Genomic DNA, 17,980 nt, shown 5'->3' with positions numbered 1-17,980 from the left:
GTGTTAGCAGTGGCGCCAAAGGAGACATTAGAGCGTTTTATCAGGAATAATGCTGCAGAAAGTATTGCCCAAATAGGTTCGTCATAGACTATGAACACCGAGATTTTAAGTCAAGGATTTTAGTAGGAAACGTTTGGAAGAGTTATGAAAGCCCTTTAAGTATCCAAAAGTTATAATAAATATTAAGGCGAAGAATTGAAGAATTATGTTGGTAATGCGATCCCAAAGATGGACATCCATTTGGAAATAGTGTATAGTTCCTTGCTGCTACGACTTTGAAGCCCTACAACTTATTGAAGTTCGAGGGCTGCTAAGAGTTAACGGAGCTGGTATATGTTGGATGTAGTGTACCATGATATAGTTTGTAGCTCTAGGTACTGTAAGAGGAAGAACTTATTGTTAGTCGAGAATTTGTAGCGCGGATTACGTACGAGGAAACATGCAAAATATATAGCTACCCTATTGGAATTAGACATGCATCGACCTACTATTTTATGACTGTCACATCATACCATAAGCATCATAAATCAATGTACCTCTTCCATTACCTCTTATTTTGATGTTTACGAAGTTTGAGGATTTCCATTATTATGTTCTTGTCTCGCAACCATTCTTTTATATGCTCTCTCATTTGTTTCTGGACTACTGCTCCCAATTGTTTCTGCAGTCACCTATTCACTTCGTGATTTATTTCTCTAATCCATAAGAGGGTGAGGAGAAGAGTGTCCCGAAAGGGACATATCTGAAATAGATTCTAACGCCAATGCCGTGTACTATACTACCACTTCGGCTATCAACAGGTTACCTACGTAGTAGTTTATACATTTGATCTACTATATGTATATGTCGTCGTGTATTCACGGATTAAAGGAGAGTATTCCCAATCTTCTACCTTATTACAGTGTCCATTTGTATACGTATATTCTACACAGCTGTTCAATTAAAGTGAAATACTTGGTTGCCATTAGGGAGAGTTAAGAATAACAACAATATCTTCCATGGACTAAGTCTTTTTTACGTATAGTATTTCGGTGTTTTAATAACCTCGGGTAACCCCGTTACTCGGAATCATATTTTTTGAAGCGAAACCAGAAAATGGTATTCCGAAGAGATGTTATAGAATCATTGATTCATTCAGTTATTCCTCATTGGTACAGGTCGGCGGGTTATATAACAAAATACTAAAGGGACTAATAAGATATATAAATTAATAAACTAGGAATGAAAATGAAAATGGATAAATCAGATCAAGTACAAAGTTTCTTGTCTAACGATGCTGCTGAGACTTCTGTAGTTCCTAGAGATAAGTTTCCATTTTGGTTAAGTTATTTTTTCAACGAATACATTCATCAACGTTTCGGTCAAATTACGGGAGGTGTTTTTATTTTCATTTGCATTTTCGCATCAATCTCTACTTATTTCAAAAGTGGTGCGGCTATTTTCATTGCTTGTGTATATTTTTTAGTTCTTTTGATGGCTGTTGTTATCGGGTATGTATACGAGTTACGCCCAAATTTCAAATTAAGAGAGTTAAATTCACAAAGCCAGATGAAACTTTTGCTAGAGGTTATTGAGTGTAAACCAACTCCTTCATCGTCCACATGGGACGTTATTGCATGTCATGTGAATGAATATTTGTATACTGAACGTTATCATACTACTCCGAATTACTTTTATGATGGGAATGAAGCTTATTGTTGGTTTAGGGAATCTGTGTTTGAACCGCTAGAGAGACAATTTAGAGGGCAGAATCATATAGAGGATGATGGAACCGAACTTGGGAAATTCAAGGTAGCGGCTTTCCGAGAATTCAGAGATTCAGTTAATAGATACTGGCAAGAAGAATATCCCGTAGCTTTTACAAAAGTGGGTAACTCCAGGGGTTCTAACCCCATTGTAAATCCCAATGAGCGTACGGAAAGATCCGTTGAGAATATGGTTTGAACATTACGCAATATGTTGCGCTTATTTATGTATTGATTTAAGACGGATATTGAATCCGAACACCCAAGGGTAAGAATTACTCTGAAGAAAGATCGATTGGAACAGCCTACTGTCTTCTCCTCTGGTTGAAGAATATGTGCATCAGAAAAGAGCACAAATCTTCATCTAAGAAGGACACCATGATACCCTACTTAATGCTCTCCCAATTTATATCTGAATTACTGCTCCCAATCGATTCAGCAGTCATTCTACTCATTTATTTGTTTGGCTTTGTTCTCGTATTAGCTTTGATCTTGTTTTTGCGACCGTCCTGAAATTAGATATAAGAGATGAGAAGAGGTAGAATTTTGAACAATGTAGCAAGCTATGAGTGAATGCTTTTTTGTAAGTTGAGAGTGGCGCATCTCAAGTTGCATTATTGTATATACCTCCTCCTCTAATTTATGGCTTTATAATGGGTCCTACTGATGTTTACAAGCTGGAACTATAAATTAGGATGGTAAATTTAACTTGAAAATAGCGTTATTTTCGAGGAGAAGTGGCGTCAAAATCAGCTATAACATGAAATGAGGATCCCACGAAATAGCTTTGGAGTTTGGTATGTGTGTCGTCTTTAGAAATGTTTTATGTTCGTCTTTGTGTATCAAGATCTTGATCCATTCTTGTTCCAGTAATGAAGTGACACCTGGATGATTTAGACATGCTTATTTAATTATATCTCGATGTAGATCTTAAATGTAGGGATATACAAATGTTTAATATACATAGAAGTTCTTCCATTTACAGTCTTCGAGTAAGGAGAAATATGTCAGAATTCTCTTCATTCGATGAATTTCTTATATCTAATTTTTCTGTTGCACCTATTTCATGTTTCATAACATCATCTGCGGTATAGTTGTTTCAAATTCCATGTTATGGTGTATATTTTCTTTCATATTCGCCGTAGCAGCACAAATTGTTCTTGACAAAGTTCAGCTGATGTTGTTTCGACTCATATTCCAGCGTAGTTGAACCTGTAGAGGCTCTGTAAAGGATATATATGGCTGAACCTGAGGGTATCTTTTGGTGCTTGGATATTAAAGTAGTGACTCCATTGTTTACACTAACGAAGTTTATATCTGAATTAGGAAGTTAACTACGTTACTTAAAATGGAAATTATGTATTGATTTAAGATGGGTATTGAATCAAGAAACCCCAAGGATTAGAGCCGCTTTGAAGAAAGGTCAAATTCTAAAAGCCAACTGCTTTCTCCTCTAATTGAAGAATAATTGCACAAATTTTAGGACATCGTAGTACCTCAATTTATGTTTATCAAGTGTTCAAAGAAGTAATTGTTAAAGTGTCCTGTAACATATGAAAAACCTGAAATAACGTGGATAATAATTGTACCGTTAGAGGTTCTAATGTACATACTTGGATAATAAACGGAATCATGATTTGGAAAAAAATGAACGCATCACCAAGTCTAGAAGCATATTTTTTCGTGGCTCTCTTGGTCTTAGCTACTTCCATGCTATATATGAAAAAATATGTGGATTTAAAGTGATATACACTTGATGAAACTTTTTGCACTTTTTTTATTATGTTTTTAGTTAGTAACGTTCATATATCAATAACGATGTAGGGGAGATTTTTCTTTACTTTTGATCTATGTACAAAAAATATTTTCTAGAGATTAATTTTAGGCGAGGGTCGCTAGCAAAAAAAAGAAGAATGCATGCATTAATTAGATAAAATAAAATAAGTGAAGATATTTAAACAAAATTATGGTGATGATGTTGGTTAATAAATTAATATAGATAAGATGTGAAATTATTATCTTGTATGAATATATATTGTGGTAAAATTCGTTAGCCTATGTCTATATTTGGCTTTCTTATATGTACAGGATATCACTTCCTCTTCCTTTTTTCATTCGATTATAAATGGTATGTGAACAGAGCAAGAGCAACACCAGGAGGACAATAGGAAATTTATGATAGTATGCGAGGTTTATCATTTTTGTTCACCTGTATTGAATTTAAAGGACTTGAATATGTGAGTATAGATAGTCTTAAGTTTTTCAACAATATGAGGTTATCATGTCGTTTTTTGTTTGTTTGTTTGTTTGTTTGTTTTAATTTTTTTGTTGATGTAAATCTTTTTCAAAAGTATCGATGAACAAATCGTAATAATCTGATAAGATGGAACATTTCTTTTCAGTTTCTTTAAACATACTCGTTGCTGTAGATTTAACATCTTCCATAGCATCATTCATTTTATTAACTATCAAATTTGAAGTAGAAGATAAATCGAAATCCAAATCCAGATCTAAATCCAAATCCAAATCCAAATCATCAACTTTTGACTTTAATTTTTCATGAAATTCTTTCAAAACAGATTCAAACCCAATTTTCCCCTTCTTTGCATTCTCACAAAATCTATTTATACTCCAATCCTCCATCTTACTACAAATCCGCCCCAAAGATCCTCCATATGCTGTAATTTGAGCTTCTTGTTCGAATAAAGTCTTATTAATAGGGTCCATTGGATGAGGAGAATATTTAACAGTTTCAAAAACTTTCAAAATGTTACACATGGTTAAATTACAACTTTTCAAAACCAAAGTCTTATCCTTTTTATTCACTGTGGATACTTCTCTCACGTAACTTGTATTATCACCAGCACCAATCAAATACATGATCCATTTGGGAACACCTTGCTTTACAGTGATTAATCTTTCTGTTATTAGGACGTTTGGATCTGTTTTTGATAATTCTCTACGAAGAACATCTACTGCGATTACATGGGTGGATACTTCATTGGGGTATTTGTTCCAGTTTGCTGTGCTTACTTGTTCCCATGGATATTCAAAATTTGAAGTATTTTGGAAAAGTTTCATATTTGTTTGCTTGTTTGTTTGCTTGTTTGCTTGTATGTGTGTATGTGTGTATGTGTGTATGTGTGTATGTATGTATGTATGTGTGTTTGTATGTGAATAGAGTTGATTTCCTTGGCTCAGTTTATAAATAATAAAAGGTGGAGTTTAATGAATCGAATTGACGGTTTCTTTATATATAGTAACCGTGTATGACTTTTGCCTGTTGTTGTTTCCGAGATCTCATGTTATTGTGTGAAGTGAAAAATTACTCATCGAAGTTTCTTCTTCTTCTTATTAGTATTATTATTATTATTATTAGTTGCTTTTGTCTTTTACAGTTGCTTGCTTTGCCGACTTTCCGGGAACTTTCCATGCGGTTCTTTCCTTTTTCTGGGAATTTTAGGGTTGCAATTTAAGGGCCGTTCGGCTATTGGTCAAAATTTCCCGGGAAGTAGTAGTAGTACCCTAAATGGGGAGCCTCATCGGACTTGGCATCCCGAATTGGGGCTCCCAGAATGTGATTGGTGGAAAAGAGACGACTGCTCCACGGGTGCTGTCTTTTCTTCCCGCGGAACTTCCCAAGGTTGTAAGTATGTATCTGCTAGCGCCTTTGTAAAAGAATGCCCTCCTTCCACAATATTTGATATAACATAACACAAGTAAGGGAGCACAATGGATATGACAGCTGCAATTGGGGCGCTATTACTATCAAGAATTATACTCCATCCATTCATACTCATTATTATTATTATTAGTATTATTATTATAGTCCTCTAATACCTTACTTGCTTCATAGTGTATCTGATTTTCATATACTATATATAGTTCTATTTCTCACACGATTAGGAAAGGCATACATTGTATAACAAGATGAAAATTTGCACAGGTACCTAAGCACGTACGTAGTCAACATAATACACAAATACACAAAAGTACTTTTATTTCACTTCACTTTCTCTCTTAACGAACAAGTCTGTCCATGGAACTGTGATACACATACACTATCACCCTAAGAAATTTGTGATTTTTCCTTGACCCGTTATGTTGAACTGTAAATAGTTACATACGTACTTATAGATATTTCTCATTTGTATAGAAGAATATTAGGTGCTACGTAAAGTGATGCGGGTATTATATATATATATATATATTTATATATATTTATTTAGAAATACGTGTAAATCAATCACATTTGTGGATCACGGTATACGTGTGAACCTCCAATCACCTTGCTTTTGTCTTTCTCTCGCACTCACCATGGACAGACCTCTTGGTTGACACATTAAATATATCAAATTTTTCAAAAATGAACCTTGTTCAAATGGATTATTTTCTTGTCTTTTAATTCTATGGAAAACTGGATTTTTAGAACCAATAGATTTTAAATATTCTCTTGTCGTTTGTTGCGTTCCCGTCATGAAAATATGATAACAAAATAATATTAATGGGTACCATATGGTTAATCCACCATATATTATTAATAATACCGCCACTGGTGTATCTCTAACTTTGGGAGTTCTTGCAATATCAATAGATGCATTAATTATTAGGAAAATTGATGTGAAAGTACCACTTAAGAGGAAAGTTAGGAAAAATCTATAATTTCTTTGACCAATACAATTATTAACCCAAATACAATGATGGTCATGAGTAATGATACAAGCTTCACAAATGGAACAATGTGATGATCTTGGTGGTCTCCATATTCGACATGTAGTACAATATTTTATATTTATGGTTGATTCAGGGTTACCAGTGGGTAATGTTACTTCATTATAGTATTCTTGTGGAATCTTGAAATTATTTGATATTTGACTTAAATGAATATTTCGTGGTAATACCCCAGGGTCACTTGTTGCTGTCTTAATAAATGATGTGAAACATGTCCCCCATGTATAATAGAAAAAAATAACCAAAACTTTGTAACCTTTATTGGTATGCCATAATTTATTTGTTTCAAAAATTGAAAATAAAACTATAGGTATTATAAGTATGATTAAGACAATTATGGATAAATATTTGGTATCTTTTTTAACTTGTCTGAATCGACCTCCAAGGAAAAACATATAATTTGTTGTATTTGGTAGTGATATATAATCTCTACTATTGTTAATTTCTTCATCTCCATCGATGGTAATTAACCATCTTAGAAACAATTTCCATCGTGAATGATTTGTAATGATGTTGGTATTCTTTTCTAAGTCTTCAATATTACTATCGTTCTCATTATCTATGAGTGATTTTAAATTTGATTGGGATGTCTCAAGTCCATTATCATTATCATGATCGTGATCATGAGAGTGTTTCTGACGTGATGATTTTCTTATTCGAAATGGTTTGGAATATTCAATAATGGAAGAATTGCTCATCTTATGTATGTTCTCGAGTCTTCATTCAAAAACTAAAAGAAAAAGCAGAAATATATAATCTTCACAATGTAAAAGCACGAATCTATAAACAGTATTACTTGTTTTTGATTGTTCTATTGCATTATCTCAAGAATAATTGCGTATGCTTATTATTGTTATCGATTTGACATTACAAATAGTGTTTACTAACTAAACGCACATTTACATGGCCGCGACACAAAGAGGAACAAGAACAAGAACAAGATGACCAGAAAAGGGGGCATTGAAAAGAAGAGATGGGAATAAAACGATTCTTTACAAGTAGCCACTTTATTGAAGATACGACGTAGTATAAGATCAAGAAAGAAAGATGCAACAAGGAGCACAAGATGAAGATTTATCAAAGAAACTTCATATCCCCATTGAAATCGGACATAAATTAATATCAAAATTAATAGAGAGTAAATCCTTATCATATAGTCCATATTCTCATTTCAAAGTGGGATGCTGTCTCTTAATCAAGAACAACGAGACAACGAGCGACGGTGAGTCATTTTATAGTTATGTTCTGGGTGCCAATATTGAGAATGCCAGTTATGGTGCTTCCATATGTGCAGAAAGAACTACGATAGTGAAAGCATTGACATCAACAACAACAACAACAACAACATGCAAGGATGCCACAAATTGGGTATGTATAGCCATCATAGGTGGTTGCGACAACGACGATGGGGGGAAAATAATATCACCTTGTGGGATATGTAGACAAGTTATTAGAGAATTTGTTCCATTGGATTTCCCCATTGTTATGTTCAATGCGGATGCTTCTCAATGGGAATGTAAGACCATGGAACAATTGTTGCCCGACAGTTTTGGACCAGATCATCTCACGCACTCGTAAGTACTATCGAAATAGAATATTTATGTCTTTACATCTTTATGTCTTTACGTCTGTAATTGTAATTTGTATATGCGTTTTAACTGAAAAAAAAATTTTCGTCTTTTATATATATGAAAAAGAAACTACAAATTATAAAAAGATGCAACCATCGCAAGAACAAGAACAAGAAGAGCATCAGAAGAAGTCTTTAGAATAGAGAGAGTTTCCTGTAACGATGACTGCCTCGATAGAAACAACAAAGACATACTGTGCTGGTTTACAATGTGGTAAAGAAACTACCTCTCAGTTGAAATGTCCCATCTGTCTAAAATCTGGAATAATCTCCATCTTCTGTGATGACGATTGTTTCAAAGACAATTACAAGGCACACAAGGCCCTCCATTACAAAGAGGGTGATGAAGAAACCAAATCTGAATCCTACGATCCATTCCCTAAGTTCAAATATACAGGTTCTTTGAGACCTCATTATCCATTGACTCCAAAGAGATTTGTCCCAGAACATATCGAGAAACCAGACTGGGCTGCAAATGGATTACCAGTAAGTGAACAAAAGAATGATAGATTGAATGTTATACCTATCTATAAGAAGAGTGAGATAAAAATCATTAGGAAGGCATGTATGTTTGGTAGAGAAATTCTTGATATTGCCGCCGCCGCGGTCAGACCTGGTATCACTACTGATGAAATTGATGCTATTGTTCATGAGGAGACTATTAAGAGAGATTGTTATCCATCTCCTTTAAATTATTATAATTTTCCTAAATCTGTTTGTACTTCGATTAATGAAGTCATCTGTCATGGGATCCCAGATAAGACTGTTTTGAAAGAAGGTGATATTGTTAATTTGGATGTTCTTGTATATCAAGGTTTCCATGCAGATTTGAATGAAACTTATTATGTAGGTGAGAATATTCGTAAAGAAGTTATTAATACTGTTGAGACTGCAAGAGAATGTTTGAAGAATGCAATTAAACTATGTAAACCAGGGATGACATTCCAAGAATTGGGTGATCATATTGAAAAACATGCCTTGGAAAATAAGTGTTCAGTAGTGAGAACTTATTGTGGTCATGGTGTCGGGAAATATTTCCATTGTGCACCAAGTATCCCTCATTATGCCAATAATAGAGCCGCTGGTGTTATGAAACCAGGTATGGTGTTTACTATCGAACCTATGATCAATGAAGGTGTTTGGCAAGATATCTCATGGCCTGATGATTGGACCTCTACTACCAAAGATGGGAAAGTCAGTGCTCAATTTGAACATTCGTTGTTGATCACCGAGAATGGTGTAGAAATCTTATCTGCTAGAAACAAGAAATCCCCAGGTGGTCCAAGAACAAGAATCAAATAAACCTCTTGAAGAAATCAACTCATATAGATAGATAGATATATAAAACACGTATACAGTACGTACATATAGAAGGAAGTAATACAACTTAATCACCCAACACCTTAAACCATCATCAATTGCAGTTGCAGTGGAAGTAGTTTCCTTATTGTATTTATCATAGTATAGTATAGTATAGTATAATTTGATATAAATTTGTGTGTTCGTTGAGAATGATCACAGTCAGTGGACAAAAAAAATTGAAAATCGAAAGAAAAACATACCGTGCATAATAAATATACAGAAACTACATACATATTTTGATAAGAACCATTCAATTCAGCCAGTCACTGGGAGAGCAAATAAACAGTTGCGAAGACACCCTATAGCAGTTCCGATCATTCAGTTGAAAGCCGAGCAGCACAAACCTGAGAATGTCATTACAATTATTGAACCCGAAGGCAGAATCTTTAAGAAGAGATGCCGCATTGAAAGTCAACATCACTTCAGCAGAAGGTTTACAATCTGTCCTTGAAACCAATTTGGGCCCCAAGGGAACATTGAAAATGTTAGTAGACGGTGCAGGAAATATTAAATTGACCAAAGATGGGAAAGTTCTATTGACAGAAATGCAAATTCAATCTCCAACTGCTGTACTTATTGCACGTGCTGCGGCTGCACAAGATGAAATTACAGGTGATGGTACCACTACAGTGGTTTGTCTTGTTGGTGAATTGTTAAGACAAGCTTATCGTTTCATTCAAGAAGGTGTACATCCAAGAATCATTACTGATGGATTTGAAATCGCTAGAAAGGAAGCTTTGAAATTCTTGGATGAATTCAAGATCGATAAGAAGGGAGAAGATGGAGCAATTGATAGAGAATTCCTATTACAAGTGGCAAGATCATCTTTATCTACTAAAGTTAATAATGAATTAACCGAGGTGTTGGGTCCTATCGTGACAGATGCAGTATTGAATGTGTCACATTCAAACGATAATAATAGTAACGCAATGGATTTACATATGGTGGAAATCATGCAAATGCAACACTTATCTCCTAAAGATACATTATTTATCAAGGGTTTAGTCCTAGATCATGGTGGAAGACATCCAGATATGCCAATAAGAGTCGAGAACGCCCACGTTTTGATTTTAAATGTCTCCTTGGAATACGAAAAAACTGAAGTTAATTCTGGGTTTTATTATAGTTCAGCTGATCAAAGAGATAAACTAGCCGCAAGTGAAAGAAAATTCGTTGATGAAAAATTGAAGAAAATTATTGATTTGAAAAATGAAGTTTGTGGTCTAGATTCAAATAAAGGTTTCGTAATCATTAATCAAAAAGGTATTGATCCAATGTCTCTTGATGTATTGGCCAAACATAACATTTTGGCGCTAAGGAGGGCTAAAAGACGTAATATGGAAAGATTACAATTAGTTACTGGTGGTGAAGCACAAAATTCCGTAGAAGATTTATCTCCATCCATCCTAGGGTATTCGGGTTTAATTTATACTGAAACTATTGGTGAAGAAAAATTTACTTATGTCACTGAGAATAAAGATCCAAAATCTTGTACAATTTTAATAAAAGGTTCGACACATTATGCATTAAATCAAACTAAAGACGCAATAAGAGATGGATTAAGAGCAGTAGCAAACGTTATAAAGGATAATACTGTGGTCCCAGGTGCAGGTGCATATTTTATCGCTGCAGCAAACCATTTGAAAAAATCAAATATGACTAAATTGGGTGCCAAGGGTAAAACAAAAACAGGTATCGAAGCATTTGCTGAAGCTTTGTTAGTAGTTCCAAAGACATTAGTGAAAAACTCAGGTTATGATGCCCTAGATGTTCTTGCCCTATGTGAAGATGAATTAGAAGATGCACAAGATGGTGGTGACAACGAACGTAGATATGTAGGTGTAGATTTGAATATTGGTGATTCATGTGATCCTACCATTGAAGGTATTTGGGATTCATATCGTGTATTAAGAAACGCTATCAGTGGAGCCACTGGTATTGCTAGTAATCTATTGTTATGTGATGAACTACTTAGAGCTGGTAGATCCACTTTGAAAGAAGGTGCTCCACAATAGAATAACCTATAAACAAAACAAAACAAAAAACACCATGCACATCCACAAAAACTTTTTATTACTATATAGATATAATAATTTAATAGAATATAGTCTATGTACACATATCATACACATAACCAATAGGCAATCTTTTCGCATCGATGTTTATGATCTTGTTCAATTCTTTTTCTTGTTTGTTTGTTTGTTCGTTATTGCTGTCGTTTTGTGTTTTTTGGCGGGAAAAACGAAATTTCAGAAAACAATGAAACGTAAGCCATGAAGGATGATGAAGCATGATGAACATGAACGAATGTAAGCCACATTTTTGGAAACGACTTGTGAGGAAGTCATTAAATATTATTACCATTGGTTGTTTTAATATATGAAACTAAACACCGGAGACAATTAACTCATTTGAATATACGACGATCATGGTGCAAAATTCATTAATAACTAAGGATGTCAGTCTAAGAGACATGCAAATAAGTACGTATTATTATTATTATCATAGCTTGTTGTTGAGAGACTTTATAATAAAATGAACAAACTCACTAACTATGAACGCTTACTTGTTATTACTACAATGTTAAAACAGATCACATTCTGAAAATGTTATTTTTAAATAAGGATATCGCTGATACAAATTTGGAAGACACATTCAATGATCAAGAATTAATATGGAAAGTTCTCATCTTAGATCGGAAAAGTACCGCAATCATCTCATCCATTTTACGTGTCAATGATCTTTTAAAAGCTGGGGTCACAGTCCATTCCTTAATTAAACAAGATAGAGCATCTTTACCTGATGTCCCAGTAGTGTATTTCGTTACACCAAATCAAGAAAATATTGATATCATTGTAGATGATTTGAAAAATGATAAATACTCTGATTTCTATATTAATTTTACCTCCACTTTGAATAGAGATTTATTAGAGAATCTCGCTGAAAAAGTTTCCATGACTGGTAAATCTNNAGAAAAGATCAAACAAGTCTTTGACCAATATTTAGACTTCATTGTCACAGAACCAGAATTATTCTCATTAGAATTACCAAACACATATGCACTTTTGAATACACCATCAGCTACAGAAGAATCTATAAATCAATTATGTGATAAAGTTGCAGACGGATTATTTAATACTGTAATGACAACAGATTCAATTCCAATCATTAGAGCTCCCAAAGGTGGTCCAGCAGAAATGATTGCTGAAAAATTAGGTATGAAATTACGTGATTACGTGATAAATTCCAAATCAACTTCAAATGTTGTAACATCTACTTCCACTTCTAATCCCGATTCCTTAGAAAGAAGTGTACTTGTTATTCTTGATAGGAAAATTGATTTCGCTTGTATGTTTCAACATTCATGGATTTATCAATGTATGGTATTTGATATTTTCAAATTATCAAGAAATACAATCACTGTTCCAATTAAAAATGAACAAGGTCATGTAACGGAAAAGCAATTTGATATTGAACCAAATGATTTCTTTTGGATTGAAAATTCTCATTTACCATTCCCTGAAGCTGCAGAAAATGTGGAAACTGCATTATCTACATACAAAGAGGAAGCTGCAGAAATTACAAAGAAAACAGGTGTAACAAATTTAACTGATTTGGATCCAAATTCAAATAATGATACTGTTCAAATTCAAGAAGCTGTTAAAAAGTTACCTGAATTAACAGCAAGGAAAAATACTATTGATACTCATATGAATATATTTGGATCATTATTAAATGAACTAGAAAATAAAAATTTAGATAAATTTTTCGAAATTGAACAAGATCCTAATAGTTCCAAATTAAGACAAGGATTTTTATCCATTTTGAAAGATGGGAAGACGAATAATTTTGAGGATAAAATGAGATCATTCATTGTATTATATTTGACTTCAACTAATGGGTTACCAAGAGATTTCGTCGATGAAGTTGAGAAATATTTTTCCGATAATGAATATGATATAAGTGCATTGAAATATGTTTATAAATTAAGAGAATTTATGCAATTGTCAAATATGAGTTTACAAAATAAATCTTTGGAAGATGGTAGAAGTAACAAGAAGACATCTACCGCGGGGAATTTATCACTTTCTGGATTATATGGGTTAACGGAAGGTGGTCTTCAAGGTGGTGTAGGTAGTTTAATATCAGGTATCAAGAAGTTATTACCTGAAAAGAAAACAATCCCAATAACAAACGTGGTAGAAGCCATTATGGATCCATTAAATAGTTCTCAAAAAAATTTAGAAACTACTGATGAGTATTTATATATTGATCCACGTATAACTAGAGGATCGCATACGAAGAAACCCAAAAGACAATCTTATAATAAATCTTTAGTGTTCGTCGTTGGTGGTGGTAATTATTTTGAATATCAAAATTTACAAGAATGGGCCCATTCACAACTTCATAATCCAAAAACTGTCATGTACGGTAGTACCATGATTATTTCTCCAAATGAGTTTATGAAAGAAGTTTCCGAGCTAGGTTCTGCGTAATTGAATATGATATGATAAAATAGAACATATACTAATAAAAATATATAATATCTAAAATTTCGATCAACAAAACGACAGCATAGCGATACATAAGTTAATATGAAATAAGTGATAGGCTTGCACTCCTCGTTTAGTTTTGATATATATCATAAGATACTGTCTTTTATTCTAAGTAGTGTGGATTTATTATTTATGCTGCATAGTTACGTTATAAATTACAAATAATTAGCGGTTGTTTCCAGTATCTTTGTTGATCTCTTTGCATCTAAGAATAGCAAGCTAGCTTCATTTATATCTTCCACCAAGATTTCATTACGACCTGAGGTCTCAGCCAATATACCTGAAGGTGATAGCAATTGTAAAGAATAACGAAGTGATGTTTCAGCACCCATATTTGCTAATAAATCCAATGCATCTGTTGCTAATTCTAAGTTTTCCACTTTTGATCTCCTTTCAATAATGGAACGGATTTCATCTTTGGTATATGGTAAAGTACGAACAATTAATAATCTATCAATTAAATCAGGTGGGACACCATGTGGTGAGACGATGTCCGTAGTCCCACGAACTGTAGTCATACCTCTGTTTGATGCTAGAACCACTACAGGTGCAATGTTAGATTCCAAAGCTCTATTTAGATATGTGAAAATTTCAATATCAAGCATATTCACTTCATCAATGAAAAGAACACCTGGTATTAATTCAGCTACCCCTTGATCAATATATTTCGCTACCACTTTATTAACTTCTGTTCTTAATTTTTCTGTAATTTCTGTCTTTTTCGGTTTTAATATTTGTCCCATGACAGAAACTACATCTTGACCACCTTGTGGTCTAGCATTAGCAATATCTAAATCATGTAATGTAACATCTTGTACGATTTCCTTCTTTTTATGAACTTCACCCTTTGGTAATGGTACATATTCTTCAGTTTCCAAATCAAATTCTGTTGCGTATGCATCTGATCTACCAACTCTTTTCACAGCACCTGTATTAGCTTCTATATAAATAACATCCCCAATGTTGACTTTCTCTCTTTGAATACTTTCATAAATGGATGGATCTAATCTTAATGTCTTAGTACCCTTTGCAGATTTTAATCCCACAATAACATGAGAAATAGTTTTCCCATATCCACCTAATGGATTTTCTGCATCCTCCGGTGTTAATTCGGTCACTTCACCTTCATAAACTTCTTTCGTTTCTTTAATTCTAAGACCAATGGCTCTTCTAAAATTTTCCATCAAAGTTTCAGTTTTCTTAACTTCAACAGAATATAATTCACTTCCAACTAGGGGGCAAAATGGTACTTTTGGACCCAATTCTTGAGAAATGGCCAAAGCTAAAGCGGTCTTACCAGTAGATGGACCACCTGCTAATAGAATAGCTCTCCCGGACATTTTTTTGGCTTTAATTAGATCAACGATAACACCACAAGCTTCACGAGCTTCCATTTGTCCCACAAATCCACCCTCTACTCTTTTAGCAACACCAGTTTCATCTAAACCTAACCCTTTAATATGTGTATGAGCTGCAGTACGGGTAGCAGCAGCATTGCCAGCAAATTTATTTGAAGAATTATCGTTTTTCACTTCACTAATGGTGACCATGTTGTATTATTCTATACTATATATATATTTCGAGGAGGGATGGAATCAAATATAGAATCTAATTCTCGAACAGACAGTTCAGATGCCCTCAATCTTCTTATATGTATATTCTTCTTATTTTAATAATAATTTTTCAATTTTGGAAAATTTTGTGTGAAAAATTCCAAAATCGCTTATTACGACACTATAAAAAGGATATAAAACGACAGAGATTCTATATTTTATAAAGAAGTTGAAAGTTATCTATGTTCTCATGCTTCATGGATGTCTATATGTAGTCTATTCCATGTCTTCTATGTCTATTTGATCATCTGGTTCCTTTGGTTCTTGAGTTTCTGCCCATTGTGTCACGTCATCTATATATGATAAGATTGTCATTATACTATCTGGATTCTTAGATTCTAATGGTAAGAATTGTACCATTCCGAAATCATCTACCAAATTGGCAATACACTCATTCAAATGATGAAATCTTGGATTCATTTCCTTATCTATCGTCTCCGTGGATAAAAGCATGGCATCAGGGTTTAAAAACCTTTTCAATCTTTTCTTGTTATAATCATCTTTAATCAAATCTAATTTACTCAAAACATTTATATGCGGTAATTCTAACAGTATCATCGCAGACATGGCAGATAATGCACCACTAAAGAACTTAGATGTATCTACTACGAATGGTGCTTCCAATAGATATGTAGCACAAAGATTAAAATTCAATTGCCCTTGTAAATGACGTACAATATTAGGTAACACAGGAATATGAGTATATAATTCAATTTGACCGGGACAATCAAATATTAAGAATTCATCATTATAATCACCAATTTCCTCATCTAACCAATCTAGATTTTTCAAAAGATATTCAAAACAATAGATTAATCCACCGTTAGGTCCCAAATCTAATTCTTCCATGACATCATCTAATGAGATTAAATCTCTTATATCAATGGTAAATTCATATTGATTAGGTTCTGCTGCTGGATCAAGATTCACAATATGGGCTCGACGACCTATAGTTTGCATATGCGATATGATAGAATTACAAAATGTACTCTTACCAGCACCAGCTGGGCCTAAGACTAAGACACCTACTCGCGACATTGAAATGTATTAGTTCTTTTTTCCTTGTGTTTTAAATGCTAGGGAATGAAATGGTACTCAACTATTTGAGAGTAAACAGCTTATATCAACTTCTTATCCTTTCCTTTCCTTTCCCTTGAGGTGAGATGAGATGAGATGAGATGGTGTCAGTGTTTTAAGTAACATTTTTTGTAGTGAAATAATTTTCCAAAAAATATAAATTCGTAAAGGACGATTTTTCAAAATGGTTTATAAAACAGAATGACTACAACGATTAAATAACAAGCAAGAAACCAACAAGTTAACCGTCTCTTTTTGAAGTACGTAAGGTGTTTTTATCGTGAATTGAGATGATTTGTATTGAGTGTGGTGCTGCGGTGGATTCGTTATATACAGTTTATTCCAATAAGCATATCCAATTGACCGAATGTTCACAATGTCACAATATCGTCGATAAATATGTAGAGTTCGATAATGTTTTAATGTTCATTGATTTACTATTACTGAAACCTGGTGCTTATAGACATCTAGTATTCAACTCATTGGAGGAAAGATTGTCAAAATACAAAGAAAGTAAACCCTTACAAGGTCCCCTCCGATCCAGACTGCTAATACTCCGAAACAATATACGGAATTGGCTACTGAAATTCGATGACTTAAATAGATTATGGTTGTTATTACTCACTTTTGAAATATATTTAACTTGGTTCACTGAAGATGAAACACCTCCTCATAAGAGATCATTGTTAATGTCTCGTATCTTGACTGAAAATGCATTGATACAATACGCATATTTCACTCTTTATTGTTTAATAGATATCTCAATGTTTCATTATCTTATCCAATATTTTATCATATCATGGTGTAAATGGGGTACCAACGTGAAAAACGCAAAACATGTCATTTCATATACGATATTATTATCATATGGTGCCAAGATTTTCCCCATTTTAATGTTGATTTGGCCATATGATACCATTTTGTCAATGAGTATAATTAAATGGGTCGCAAATTTCTATATAGTGGAATCTTTAAGGATTGTCACGAATTTATCATATTTTACCATTTTGAGAATATTTACATTCGTATCATTCGCAAGATATACTTGTACGAAACCAATACTGATATTATTTGTTTCTAAATGTAATATTCATTTAATGAAAACTTATTTAAAATCTGAAATTGATGTCGAATTATTGAGATTGGAATCATTGAAATATTTCATTACAGGATGAAAAGACAAACACGACGCTGTACAATGTAATTTTTTAAATAGTTCTATTTATATGTGTATGTATATATGTCTATGATATAATCTATTAACAC

The 17,980-nt window shown here is 33.5% G+C and overlaps 10 protein-coding genes across 10 annotated transcripts; 6 read left to right on the top strand and 4 right to left on the bottom strand.

The window, feature by feature from the left end:
- Positions 1-1,221: 1,221 nt before the first annotated feature.
- On the top strand, positions 1,222-1,944 carry NDAI0G02270 (uncharacterized protein; the record flags this gene model as incomplete). Its single annotated transcript, XM_003671197.2, has 1 exon — positions 1,222-1,944. The coding sequence occupies one exon, from the start codon at positions 1,222-1,224 to the stop codon at positions 1,942-1,944; it is 723 nt and encodes a 240-aa protein (XP_003671245.2).
- Positions 1,945-4,061: 2,117 nt separating this feature from the next.
- UPS2 (Ups2p) lies at positions 4,062-4,826 on the bottom strand (the record flags this gene model as incomplete). The annotated part of the gene is made up of 1 exon (XM_003671196.2): positions 4,062-4,826. One exon carries the CDS (start codon positions 4,824-4,826, stop codon positions 4,062-4,064), a length of 765 nt encoding a protein of 254 aa, XP_003671244.2.
- A 1,178-nt stretch (positions 4,827-6,004) lies between these two features.
- Positions 6,005-7,174, bottom strand: ERF2 (palmitoyltransferase ERF2; the record flags this gene model as incomplete). The annotated part of the gene is made up of 1 exon (XM_003671195.2): positions 6,005-7,174. One exon carries the CDS (start codon positions 7,172-7,174, stop codon positions 6,005-6,007), a length of 1,170 nt encoding a protein of 389 aa, XP_003671243.2.
- Positions 7,175-7,523: 349 nt separating this feature from the next.
- CDD1 (cytidine deaminase) lies at positions 7,524-8,054 on the top strand (the record flags this gene model as incomplete). Its single annotated transcript, XM_003671194.2, has 1 exon — positions 7,524-8,054. One exon carries the CDS (start codon positions 7,524-7,526, stop codon positions 8,052-8,054), a length of 531 nt encoding a protein of 176 aa, XP_003671242.2.
- Positions 8,055-8,268: 214 nt separating this feature from the next.
- MAP1 (methionine aminopeptidase MAP1) lies at positions 8,269-9,408 on the top strand (the record flags this gene model as incomplete). Its single annotated transcript, XM_003671193.2, has 1 exon — positions 8,269-9,408. One exon carries the CDS (start codon positions 8,269-8,271, stop codon positions 9,406-9,408), a length of 1,140 nt encoding a protein of 379 aa, XP_003671241.2.
- Positions 9,409-9,818: 410 nt separating this feature from the next.
- On the top strand, positions 9,819-11,483 carry CCT6 (chaperonin-containing T-complex subunit CCT6; the record flags this gene model as incomplete). Its single annotated transcript, XM_003671192.2, has 1 exon — positions 9,819-11,483. The coding sequence occupies one exon, from the start codon at positions 9,819-9,821 to the stop codon at positions 11,481-11,483; it is 1,665 nt and encodes a 554-aa protein (XP_003671240.2).
- Positions 11,484-12,074: 591 nt separating this feature from the next.
- SLY1 (syntaxin-binding protein) lies at positions 12,075-13,964 on the top strand (the record flags this gene model as incomplete). Its single annotated transcript, XM_003671191.2, has 1 exon — positions 12,075-13,964. One exon carries the CDS (start codon positions 12,075-12,077, stop codon positions 13,962-13,964), a length of 1,890 nt encoding a protein of 629 aa, XP_003671239.2.
- A 215-nt stretch (positions 13,965-14,179) lies between these two features.
- Positions 14,180-15,574, bottom strand: RVB1 (RuvB family ATP-dependent DNA helicase pontin; the record flags this gene model as incomplete). Its single annotated transcript, XM_003671190.2, has 1 exon — positions 14,180-15,574. One exon carries the CDS (start codon positions 15,572-15,574, stop codon positions 14,180-14,182), a length of 1,395 nt encoding a protein of 464 aa, XP_003671238.2.
- A 279-nt stretch (positions 15,575-15,853) lies between these two features.
- On the bottom strand, positions 15,854-16,675 carry GPN3 (putative signal sequence-binding GTPase GPN3; the record flags this gene model as incomplete). The annotated part of the gene is made up of 1 exon (XM_003671189.2): positions 15,854-16,675. One exon carries the CDS (start codon positions 16,673-16,675, stop codon positions 15,854-15,856), a length of 822 nt encoding a protein of 273 aa, XP_003671237.2.
- A 329-nt stretch (positions 16,676-17,004) lies between these two features.
- ARV1 (sterol homeostasis protein ARV1) lies at positions 17,005-17,889 on the top strand (the record flags this gene model as incomplete). Its single annotated transcript, XM_003671188.2, has 1 exon — positions 17,005-17,889. One exon carries the CDS (start codon positions 17,005-17,007, stop codon positions 17,887-17,889), a length of 885 nt encoding a protein of 294 aa, XP_003671236.2.
- Between the last annotated feature and the right edge of the window lie 91 nt (positions 17,890-17,980).

The sequence above is a fragment of the Naumovozyma dairenensis genome, chromosome 7, assembly GCF_000227115.2.
Source record: "Naumovozyma dairenensis CBS 421 chromosome 7, complete genome".
Lineage (NCBI taxonomy): Eukaryota > Fungi > Ascomycota > Saccharomycetes > Saccharomycetales > Saccharomycetaceae > Naumovozyma > Naumovozyma dairenensis.
Note: the sequence above shows the minus strand (reverse complement) of the source record. Positions and strands in the feature narration are given on the sequence as shown.